Raw genomic sequence first — 13,158 nt, forward strand, 5'->3', positions numbered from 1 at the left:
TTATTTTTCGGTTCCTTCATTTTCCGTCCTGTATTTTTTGCCTGTTTTCGTGCTATGTTTTCCGTCCTGTATTTTTTGCCTGTTTCTGTGCCAAAAAGTAACTAAAAAAAACATTATATCAACACCAAACACAATAGCTTTTGCTTTTTGATTACTTTCTTCTGTAATAAATTTAAAATAAATTAAAAAAAAAACTTAAAATGAATAAATTACTTTTCAAAAATAAAATATTTAAAAAAGGTACAAACCCTGGCGGTGCTCTTATCTCAGTAAAGTCGTCCTATAATGAAAAGTTGTTAAATTAAAATGTTTTAAAAAAATATTGGACTGAAGTTAGGTAATTAAAAATATCCTGTATTTTATTAGGGTGTAAAGCTTTATGAATAAATGACCCGTTAAACATTAAAATAACTTTTAAGTTTTGTTAAGCCTTATAGAGTTCGAAGATTTACTTTTACGCTTTCCACAAAAAAATAGTATATCTCATTTTAAAATATAATATTTAATAACAATTTTTGATAATTTAAAAAAAAGGACTATTTTAATTTTAAAAAGCAATTTAAAATATTTTTTTATAATTTATAGCCATGTCAAAAAATTAATTTTACCTTTTCCTTTACATTTCGTTTTTTTTTCTACATTGATCCCCATAGCATTCCGAACTGTATAGATTTTAAAGTTACACAAATTATTTTATTCTTAATTTAAATAAACATAATTATATAAAACGTAATAACAAACTTTAGGGTTTAAATTTTACTTACCTCTTGGGTACTGGTGCCCCTCTAATATTGCTCATACTAGAAGCATTGGTGATAGCCAGCAACCCCAAAAACAAAACAATCAATAATTATTATATATCAACCCCAAAAACAAAAACACTCAATAATTATTATATTTTATAAAAGGTTATTAAAATTTCTTTTTATTAAACATTATTAAAATATATAATTAACAACTTCTAGTATTTTAGAAAAAAAACTACCTTTAAAAGTTAATATAAAAGTTAATATATTTTATTTAAACCTCTATTAAAAAATTAACTTTACTATGTTTTTTACACTTCGTTTTTTTCTACAGTCAACCCCATCGCATTCCAAGCTATAGTTTTAAAGTTTCGAAGTTTAGTTTATTTTTGTTTTAAATAAACATAATAATTAAAATTTTAATTCAACGTACCTCTTGGGTGCTGGTGGTCCTCTAATATTGCTCAAACTAGAAGCATTGGTAATAGCCAGCAACCCCAAAAACAAAACAATCAAAAAAACTTTGTTCAACTTTTTTAGCACTGTAATTTTTAACAACTTTGTAGTCTGCCTTTGCATTAAACTAAATTTGATAGCTTAAGAGAATTAAACCAAAGTGTTTTAAAAAGTGTTTTTTGTTTGTTACGTATATTGATGCGCCAAAGGCAAGGCGTATTCGAGTTGAGGTTCATCGTCACTCTTAGTCGAATTCAGGCATAAACTTAACAAGTAGCATGCAACTTGCCAGTGAAAAGGCAGGAAGATGATATAGTTTATATTAATTTAACTTTTGGCATATTAGCTTAATATTAATTTTTTTTTTCAAAAAAGGCCTTTAATTAGTAATTGAACATCTTAAATAGATAATTGAATTTACGCATTTTAAAACAATATAAATAGTTAGTTACTATATAATGAATTTACAATTGCTAAAGAAAATGGTTAGCTATAACCCCACGGTAGAAGGGAATTGCTCATAAAAATGCACTTACATATTTTTTGTTGTTTATTTTTACTTATAGTGTTATGTTATAACAATTATTTAATTTGACAATTTTTTTAATATTACGTCAATATTATTTACTTATTTTACGCCACACTAACAAGATTATACTTTCAACTGACTATCTTTAGGATTTAAACAAAAAAAGTTTTGTATGTGTTTGTTTATTTATAGTTGAATCATAATGTTTTTAAAGATCAAAAAACAACCAAAAAAACATTACAATTTTATTAAACACAGATGTTGTCTTTTTTTTATTACTTTCCACTACAAAAATATAAAACAAATTTAGTAGATGTTTTTTATAAAATAAACGGTTTAAAAACTAAAAATAACTTAATGAACTACTTTTAATAAATAAAATAGTCAAAAAGGTACAAACCCTGGTGGCAATCCTCTAATTTTGGTAAAGTTGTCCTACGATAAAAAGTTGTTTATTTAAAATATTACAAAAATATCTGACTAAAAAACCGCGTGTTGTATTTTATTTAAATATAAGTTTAATAGTTAAATGTTTTGCAAAATTTTACTTAAAAAAAAACTAATTGTAAAGTATATAAAGCCTGTTCTAACATAACCAACTATTTATACAATTCTCGTTTTTTATTACATTTTAATTCTTTAAAATATATTATGTAACCCAATATAAAATCTAACTTAACTCAATCAATATTATATATTATGATAAATTATCACTATTTTATTTTATATTATTAAGACATATAATTAACAACTTTATTTAATAGAAAAAGTGGAACTACACTAATATTAGAAGAGTGTTTAAATTATATATTTTATTTACATCTACATCAAAACATTAATTTTACCTTCTCTTTTACACTTCGCTTTTTTCTACAATCAGTTTCATCGCATTCCAAGCTATAGTTTTTAAAGTTACACAAATTAATTTATTCTTAATTTAAATAAAAATAATAATATAAAATATAATAACAAACTTTAGGTTTTTAATTCCACGTACCTACTAGGTGCTGGCGGCCCTCTAATATTGTTTAAACTAGAAGCATTAGTAATAGCCAGCAACCCCAAAAACAAAACAATTATCAAAATTTTGTTTATTTTTTAGCACTGTAATTCTGTGGTTTCAATGAAAAAATTAGGCTAACATATTTTAAAGTTTTGTTGTTGTTTAGGTTATGTAGCCTTTTTTATTTGTGCTAATTAAATCTTTTAAAATTTTTATTAACTTTGTAGCCTTCTAAAATCTTAAGCGTTAGACTATACTTACGACGTCAGATTTTAATTTTAAAAAATTTCGGATGATCCGTACTTGTATTATTGCGCCAAAGGCAATGCATATTTGATTATGATTTATCGGTACTCTTTGTTAAATTGAGGCGCACATGTGGGCCAAACAGTTTTTTATTTGTATGTTATTTTAATTTAGTGAAATGGCATGTACACGTTTCGCGTTGAATAAAATTTAAATATAATTTCGACAAACATGTTTATCAGAATTTTAGGCGCTCGCGATAGCTGAGCGATCATTGTAGTGCACTGTTTTTATGAAAAATCGGTAACAATTTTAGCATTGCATATAACGAATCCGTCATAAATGAATGTAATATATTTTTTTAATTACCTTGACCCTTTTTCTTTCTTTAGTGATTTAAACATTATCAACCGCATTGGTTAAAAATATGTTTAACATGACCTACAGCAGTTTAACTTGCTTGTTGCTCTTAGTTTTTTTTTTTTTTTTTTTTTTTTTTGATTTAAAAACAATGCAAATAACTTATATTTAACTAATACATAAATCACTTATACATAATTTTAAGTCACCCATTTTTAAATCATATTTATATTCAGTTACTAGCTAACTAGCCTTTAAATGCTAAGATAAAAGTATAGCTAAAACACCAACCAATACAAAAAAATGAAAATGTACAACTGAGACATATGGTTTGAGTGTAAGTGTAATTACTAATTATCATATACTTCCGTCATTTCCTTTTTCTTGCTGGGTCTCTAACACGCATATCGGATATCCAGCCGATTAGTTAGCCATTAATTGCTTCAAAGCGAAAAAAGGGTGAAGCCATTAATTGATTTGAAGCATGTTGGAAGATGCGCTCCGTCTTCTTACATTTTAAAAGAGTAAGCAAAAAAATAAAAATACCAATTGGTAAAAACTGAAACAAACAAAGCTCCATAACTTACCAGCCATATTTAATTTAAAACTAACAAGCCAAGCAATATAACAAACAAGCAAAACACCAACCAGCTATATAACAAACATGCCAAGCTCCATAACTAACTAGCTATATAACAAACATGCGAACCTTTATAAATAACTAGCTATATAACTAACAAACCAACCGTTATAACTAACTAACTATATAACTAACAAACTAAACTCTATAACCACTAGCTCTATTGAGAAATTTGGACAGAATTGATGGAATAAAAACAGTTGCTATAGCATAGGTAATTAGATATTTAAATTTAAGCGAACAGTCAATCAAAGCTATTGGCCTAAAAGCACTGCAAGCTGATTTGACGCACATCTAAAACCAATGAATATCCACGTACGATAAGCGGTTGGCCATTTAATGTTAAATGGGACGCCTCCCATTTAAACTCACTCTAACTGTAAATTGAATTTTGCAATCTTGAGCCAAGTTAAATCTAAAGTAAAGCTATTTTTGGTTCTTGGTTGCGGCCCAAGTTTTACTTACGCCTAAACTTACGCTTTGGTAATCCATTATAATAGTTTCGCTTACCCTAAGCGAAAACTTTTTTTTTAAAATAAGATTTTTGTCAATACATTAGATTAAATTTTTTTAATAAAATCAAATAAAATAAAGTAGTTGTTGACTTATGTTTTTTGATATTTTTTATCGAGTAAGGGGTGTGAGATTTGAGACGTGTGTGAGGTATCCGTGAACCGGCTTCAAAGGCGAATAGTGTGGCATTAGTGCAGCTCAATCCCAAAAACCTCTCGGCTCGTAGTTTGACGCCAAGACCGGTCTGACGCCAAGACCGGACCACACTACCAGGTTTGTTATTTTTTATTATAATTACAAAACATTTGTCAAAAATGTGGACGAATCCAACAAATAATTGCATATTTGCTTTTAACTCAAAACCTCTAACAAAATATTTAAAATAAATTGGATTGCCATGATAGGTAAGTTGTCAAAACCTTCTATTTGTGACGTCACCTATATAGCGTATATTACGAAAATACAAAGTTTACAACTGCATTTGACCGCTTTCTAATATTTTGTTCACTTTTTTAAGGGTATGCCATTGTTGGGTACGTTGTTCTAGACAAAATATATAAAATAAATTGGGGCGCCATGATAGGTAATTGTTAAAACCTCGATTTGTGACGTCAATGATATTTTTGTTTAGCCTCTTACATGTATATTAACTATCTATTAAGCATGCCCTGTTCTTGTTTCTTTTGCTAAAAAGTTTATTACCTAAAAATCGTATTGCGTATTTTTGTTTTTTGATTTTTTAATAATTTAGCTTGTTATATACTGTTTTTTTCGACTTTTTATTTTTCGATTCCTTCATTTTCCTTCCTGTATTTTTGGCCCTGTTTTCGTGGTATGTAGATGGGGATCGCCTTTAAAAAACGCACTAACATAGTTTCAGTTGTTTATTTTGACTTATAATGTAATGTTACACGTTTTTTTATTAAGCTTTAATTAAATATTATTAATAAAAGAATCATCTACAACTATTTTACATTATAATTAAATTACTACCAACTAACTATTTGTCTCATTCGATTTATACAAAACAAATTATTAATATGTGCTTGTTTATTTAAAGTTGAGTCATAATGTTTTTAAGGGTCAAAACCTACCAAAAATAACATTATATTATCACCAAACGCAATAGCTTTTGTTTTTTGATTACTTTCTTCTATAATAAATATAAAACAAATTAAAAAAAACTTAAAATAAATAAAGTACTTTTCAAAAATAAAATATTTAAAAAGGTACAAACCCTGGCGGTGCTCTAATCTCAGTAAAGTCGTCCTACAATAAAAAGTTGTTAAATTAAAATGTTTTAAAAAAATATCGGACTGAAGATAGGTAATTGAAATATTCTGTATTTTATTTGGATGTTGAGCTTTATAAATAAATGACCTGTTAAACATTAAAATAACTATTTAGTTTTGTTAAGCCTACAGTTCCAAAATTTACTTTTCACAAAATATTTAGTATATCTTCCAATAAAAGATGTTATTTAAACATATATATAACCTAGCAAAAAAGCACTATTTTAATTTTAAAAAGCAATTCAAAAAATTTTTTTTTTAAATTTATAGCTATGTCAAAAATTAATTTTACCTTTTCCTTTACATTTCGTTTTTTTCTACATTGACCCCCATCGCATTCCGAGCTATAGTTTATAAAGTTACACAAATTAATTTATTCTTAAAAAAAATAAACATAATAGTATGAAATGTAATAACAAACTTTAGTTTTTAATTCAATGTACCTCTTGGGTGGTGGTGGCCCTCTAATATTGCTCAAACTAGAAGCATTGGTAATAGCCAGCAGCCCCAAAAACAAAATAATTATCAAAATTTTGTTCATTTTTTCAGTATTTTTATCCTGTAGAATTAATTAAAAAACATTTTTATTCTTGCACCTGTTTAGGCTATGTAGCTTTTTTTAACTCTGCCGTTTTTATTTCTAAAATTTTGAATAACTTTGTTAATTGTTAAATTAAAGTTAAGAACTCTAATATTAACATGAATTTTTTGGTTGATATGAATACTTCGATTGTTGCCCAACAGCAATGTATATTTGATTATGTTTTATCAGTACTCTTTGTTGAATTCAGGCGCACATGTGAGCCAAACAGTTTTTTATTTGTATGTTATTTTATTTTACTAAAATGGCATAAATACGTTTCGCGTTGTACTAACAATAAATTTAAATATAATTTCAACAAACATGTTTAACAGAATTTTGGGCGCTCGCGATAGCTGAGCGATCATTGTAGTGCACTATTTTTATGAAAAGTTGTTATAAGTTTAATATTATTTTGTTATGTTTATGCATAATAAACAATATTTTCACGTATCGAAAGTTGACAATACATAACAATTTTAGCGCTGCATATAACGAAACCGTAGTAAATGAATGTAATATTTTTTCTTAATTACCATGACTTTTTTTTCTTTTCTTTCTTTCTTTAGTGTTTTTAAAGGTTATTAACCGCATTGGTTAAAATATGTTTAACTAGTACCACACCGCTTGGTTAATAATTTAAAAGTTGAGCAAGGGTAAAAGGTCAGAAAGATGACATGGCCTACACCAGTTTAACTTGCTTGTTGCTCTTAGTTGTTTTTCTTTTCTTTTCTGATTTAAAAAAAACTAATAAAATATGTAGAGCCTGCTCGTAGAGAAACTCAATATTTTTATAATTCGTTTTTTTTTATTACATTTAATTCTTTAAAATATATAATCTAACCCATAATATAACCTAACATTAACTCAATAATTATTATATTTTATAAAAGGTTATTACAATTTCTTTTTATTATACATTATTAAAATATATAATTAAACATTTTTAGTATTTAAAAAAAAAAACTACCTTTAAAAGTTATTATAAAAGTTAATATATTTTATTTAAACCTCTATTAAAAAATTAACTTTACCATGTTTTTTACACTTCGTTTTTTTCTATAGTCAATCCTATCGCATTCCAAGCTATAGTTTTAACGTTTTGCAGTTTAGTTTATTTTTGTTTTAAATAAACATAATAATTAGGGTTTTATTTCAACGTACCTCTTGGGTGCTGGTGGTCCTCTAATATTGCTCAAACTAGAAGCATTAGTAATTGCCAGCAACCCCAAAAACAAAACAATCAAAAAAACTTTGTTCATTTTTTTTAGCACTGTAATTTTTAACAACTTTGTAGTCTGCCTTTGCATTAAACTAAATTTGATAACTTAAGAGAATTAAAGAATTAAAGTAAAGTGTTTCAGTAAAGAGAATTTAAGTAAAGAGAATTAAAGTAAAGTGTTTTTTGTTTGTTACGTATATTAATTCGCCAAAGGCAATGCGTATTTGAGTTGAGGTTCATCGTCACTCTTAGTCGAATTCAGGCGCACATGTGAGCCTAGCTGTAATTTATTTGTATGTTATTTTAGTTTAGTAAAACGGCATTGGTACATTTTGCGTTGTATTTTTAACAAACTTATCACAATTTAGCAAACATGTTTACCAAGATTGGTGATTGCGATTGCGGTTCGCCTATAGTAGATCAATGCCTAGCTTATTATCCATAAGCTAATCTTTTAAACATTAAAAATAATTAAATTTAATACCACGTTTGGTGAATATTATTTTTGTTGTTTATAATTTTGATAAACTTAACATTGGCTTAGTTTGTAATGTGTATACTCAATTATGTATTTTAATTCAGAACTTGTTTCTAAAGTCTATGAAATATAATAAAAAGTCAGATAACAAATTAAGGGTATACAATTAATTAACAATAACAATTTCCAAATCTTTCGATTGGGTCGACGGAGAACGCTACAAATGTTTTTGATTCTTTCTGTTTAATAGACTGAGAATGCAAATGAAAATAAAACATTTATTCTAATGTACAACAATAATTATGGTTGGAGATTATAAATGTATAATATACAAAATTCTTGTAATTTATTGAATAAGGAATTAATAAATCACCTGTGGACAAAGAGAAAAGTGATTTGATCTGCGTAACGATTACTCGATCTAAAATCTATTTACGTGTTTTTAATTATTGATTACGTTTTGTTAAACTTTTATTTTTTTTGGTTTGGCATAAACTTAACAAGTAGCATGCAACTTGGCGGTAAAAAGGCAGGAAGAAGATATAGTTTATATTAATTTAACTTTTGGCATGTTAGCTTAATATTAATTTTTTTTTTCAAAAAAGGCCTTTAATTAGTAATTGAACATCTTAAATAGATAATTGAATTTACGCATTTTAAAATAATATAAATAGTTAGTTACTATATAATGAATTTACAATTGCTAAAGAAAACGGTTAGCTATAACCCCACGGTAGAAGGGAATTGCTCATAAAAATGCACTTACATATTTTTTGTTGTTTATTTTTACTTATAGTGTTATGTTATAACAATTATTTAATCTGACAATTTTTTTAATATTACGTCAATATTATTTACTTATTTAACGCTACACTAACAAGATTATACTTTCAACTGACTATCTTTAGGATTTAAACAAAAAAAGTTTTGTATGTGTTTGTTTATTTATAGTTGAATCATAATGTTTTTAAAGATCAAAAAACAACCAAAAAAACATTACAATTTTATTAAACACAGATGTTGTTTTTTTTTTATTACTTTCCACTACAAAAATATAAAACAAATTAAGTAGATGTTTTTTATAAAATAAACGGTTTAAAAACTAAAAATAACTTAATGAACTACTTTTAATAAATAAAATGGTCAAAAAGGTACAAACCCTGGTGGCAATCCTCTAATTTTGGTAAAGTTGTCCTATGATAAAAAGTTGTTTATTTAAAATATTACAAAAATATTTGACTAAAAAACCGCGTGTTGTATTTTATTTAAATATAAGTTTAATAGTTAAATGCTCTGCAAAATTTTACTTAAAAAAAAACTAATTTTAAAGTATGTAAAGCCTGTTCTAACATAACCAATTTATACAATTATTTATACAATTCTCGTTTTTTATTACATTTTAATTCTTTAAAATATATTATGTAACCCAATATAAAATCTAACTTAACTCAATCAATATTATATATTATGATAAATTATCACTATTTTATTTTATATTATTAAGACATATAATTAACAACTTTATTTAATAAAAAAAGTGGAACTACACTAATATTAAAAGAGTGTTTAAATTATATATTTTATTTACATCTACATCAAAAAATTAATTTTACCTTCTCTTTTACACTTCGCTTTTTTCTACAATCAGTTCCATCGCATTCCAAGCTATAGTTTTTAAAGTTACACAAATTAATTTATTCTTAATTTAAATAAAAATAATAATATAAAATATAATAACAAACTTTAGGTTTTTAATTCCACGTACCTACTAGGTGCTGACGGCCCTCTAATATTGTTTAAACTAGAAGCATTAGTAATAGCCAGCAACCCAAAAAACAAAATAATTATTAGAATTCTGTTCATTTTCTTAGCACTGCAGTACTGTGATTTTAATTAAAAATTATGACTAAAAAATTTTTGTTTTTGTGTTCGACTAGATTAAACATGTAGATTTTACGGTAAATAATTATTTAATATTTTAATTTTTTAAACTTTGCTTATTTAATTTTCAAATTTAAATAACTTCGTAGTCTGCTTGTGTGTTACTCACAATAACTTAAAAAATTAATGGTAAAAACGTTTTTTGTTTGTTACGTATATTAATTCGCCAAAGGCTATGTGCATTCGAGTTGTGGTTCATCGTCACTCTTAGTCGAATTCAGGTGCACATGTGAGCCTAGCTGTAATTTATTTGTATGTTATTTTAGTTTAGTAAAACGGCATTGGTACGTTTTGCGTTGAATTTTTAACAAACTTAATACAATTTAGCAAACTTGTTTACCAAGATTTCAGATATTCGCGAATGCGGAGCGATTATAGTAGATCAATGCCTAGCTTATTGTTCATAAGCTAATCTTTTGAACAATAAAAATAATTTAATTTAATAACACATTTGGTGAAAATAATTTTTTATCTTCCATAATTTTGTTACGCTATTATTGGCTCATTGTATAATGTGTATAGTCAATGTCGTGAAATTTATAACCTGTTTTTAAAATCTGTGGTTTTATTTTGAATTGTTATTTTATCCTTGGCTATTCTTGTTGAGTAGTTATTTTTTGTCTCGCTAAAAGTAGTTGAATTTCGAAGATTCGGATTTTAAGGTTTTTTAATTTGTTTAATACATTCCGATTTAGAAAATCTATTTAAAAATAGTTGCATATAAAGTAAGTGTACAGTAAATATTTAACTGCGTAGTCATTTCAAGAATAATTTAATAAAAAGTCAGAAAACAAGTAGTGGTAAGAACCGGCAGCGTGGTGTAGTGGTAAGAACAATTGCTACACCAACATGAGGTCGTCGGTTCAATCCCCACTGCTCTCATGCTGTAGCGCCCTTAAGTAAGGCGCAATAAACGGTATAAACTTCTGCTAAGCCAGCACCCAATCAGCCGCATAATTACTGGGCAATTATATTCAATAATATCCCAAACTGCTAAAAGCAACTTGGCACCGAGTCGGAGTACTGATGTTACTCTATGTTTAGGTCGCGCATTCGACCTTTCCATATCGAGGTTAAGATATATACAAAAAAGGGTAATTAAAAACAAATAACTAACAATAACAATTACCAAATCTTTCGATTGGGTTGACGGAGACCGCTACAAATGCTTTCAATTTGTTTCTGTTTAATAGACTGAAGATTTTTTCTAAAGAAAATTTTTAAAATAACTTTAGATAAAATTTATTCCAATGTGCAACAATATTTATGGGTGAAGATTAAGTTTGTACAGTATTTATAATGCTTGTAATTTATCTATTAAGGCATAAATAAAACGCCTGTTGACAAAACGAAAAGTGACATAATCTGCGGGACGATTAAACGATCTAAACTCTACCCACGTGTTTTATTGATTTTAACGTTTTTATTGTTTTACTGATGTTTTATTGATTTTGGCATAAAAGCTTGTTGCCTACATTTCTTTTTAATTAGTAAATAACTATTTTAATTACACAATTGTAATTTACGCATTCTACAATTATATAAAAAATTAGTTACTAAATAAAAAGTCTCCAAATGCTGAAGTAAATGTCTAGTTATCACCCTTAAATACAAAATGGATAAAATGTAAAGCAAAGGCTTGTTGTATGTATTTCGGATTGCTTATAAAATGCACTTACATAGTTTTTGTTTTTTTATTTTGACTTTTAATGTATAGTTACAAAAAAATTTTATTTAGCTTAAATTAACTATTTTAATATAAAAAATCATCTATAACTATGTTATACTATGATTAAAATACTACTAACTATCTATTCGTCTCATTTTATTTATACAAAACGAATTATTAATATGTGTTTGTTTATTTAATGTTGAGTCATAATGTTTTTAGGAATTAAAAAGCTGCCGAAAAAAATATTATATTACCACCAAACACAAATGCTTTAGCTTTTTGATTACTTTCTCCTATAATGAATTAAAAACAAATTGATGAGTTGTTCTTATATTTAAACGTTTAAAAACCTAAAATAATTAAATTACTTTTTTAAAATAAAATATTTAAAAAGGTACAAACCCTGTCGGTGGCAATCCTCTAATCTCAGTAAAGTTGTCCTACAATAAACAGTTGTTAAATTAAAATGTTTTTAAAAATTGCTATTTAAATCTCTAAGGGAATCCAAAAAATGTTTTTTTTTTATTTAAACCTGTGTCAAAAGATTAATATTACCTTTTCCTTTACATTTCGTTTTTTTCCACATTGACCCCCATCGCATTCCAAGCTTTTTTTTTTTAAGTTACACTAATTAATTTATTTTTAATTTAAATACAGACAATAATATACAACGTAATAGCAAATTTAAAGTTTTTAATTTCACGAACCTACTAGGTGCTGGCGGCCCTCTAATATTACTTAAACTAGAAGCATTAGTAATAGCCAGCAGCAAAAAAAAATAGGCTAACATATTTTAAAGTTTTGTTGTTTTTCAGGTTATGTAGCCTTTTTTATTTGTGCTAATTAAAATTTTTATTAACTTTTAAAATTTTTTTTAACTTTGTAGCCTTCTAAAACCTTAAGCGTTAGACTATACTTAAGACGTCAAATTTTAATTTAAATTTTTTTCGGATAATCCGTACTTGTATTATTGCGCCAAAGGGCGATGCTTATTTGATTATAGTTTATCAGTACTCTTTGTAGAATACAGGCGCACATGTGCGCCTAACTTAAATTAATTTGTATGTTATTTTAGTTTAGTGAAATGTCATAGGTACGTGTTGCGTTGTACTTAAATAAATTTAAAAATTAACCTTGGCTTTTGATAGTAATTACCTTGACCTTTTATTTTTCTAGCTTAATTTTCTAGCCAGTACAAATAAAATAATTCCGCCACTTTAATTGGGGACGCCGAATCTATTAGAAAGAAATTGTTGGAACGGATATAAATGGAAAAGAAATAAATGGAACGGAAACAAATGAAAACGAAACAAATGGAAACGAAACAAATGGAAATGAAACAAATGGAAATGAAACAAATGGAAAGGAAACAAATGGAAAAGAAACAAATGAAACGGAAACAGTTGGAACGGATTTCATAAAAGCGGATTTTGACGGATCAATTTTTAAGGCGGACTTTAAAAAAGTGGAAACAAATGGA

The 13,158-nt window shown here is 26.5% G+C and overlaps 1 protein-coding gene across 1 annotated transcript; it reads right to left on the reverse strand.

The window, feature by feature from the left end:
• Positions 1–5,537: 5,537 nt before the first annotated feature.
• LOC145751228 (uncharacterized) lies at positions 5,538–7,660 on the reverse strand. The gene is made up of 6 exons (XM_082567331.1): positions 7,530–7,660; positions 7,400–7,451; positions 6,229–6,344; positions 6,078–6,129; positions 5,731–5,762; positions 5,538–5,646 (listed from the first exon to the last, which is right to left on the reverse strand). Exons 1-6 carry the CDS (start codon positions 7,625–7,627, stop codon positions 5,637–5,639), a joined length of 360 nt encoding a protein of 119 aa, XP_082423457.1. The 5' UTR covers positions 7,628–7,660; the 3' UTR covers positions 5,538–5,636.
• Between the last annotated feature and the right edge of the window lie 5,498 nt (positions 7,661–13,158).

This window comes from Corella eumyota, chromosome 4, assembly GCF_963082875.1.
Source record: "Corella eumyota chromosome 4, kaCorEumy4.1, whole genome shotgun sequence".
Classification (NCBI taxonomy): domain Eukaryota; kingdom Metazoa; phylum Chordata; class Ascidiacea; order Phlebobranchia; family Corellidae; genus Corella; species Corella eumyota.

Coding starts and splice junctions, on each gene's coding strand:
- LOC145751228 (XM_082567331.1), bottom strand. CDS start 7,627: ATGAACAAAGTTTTTTTGATTGTTTTGTTTTTGGGGTTGCTGGCAATT. Junction 6,345..7,399: donor AACGAAGTGTAAAAAACATG/GTAAAGTTAATT, acceptor TTAATTCTACAG/GATAAAAATACTGAAAAAAT. Junction 5,763..6,077: donor AACGAAATGTAAAGGAAAAG/GTAAAATTAATT, acceptor TTTTTATTGTAG/GACGACTTTACTGAGATTAG.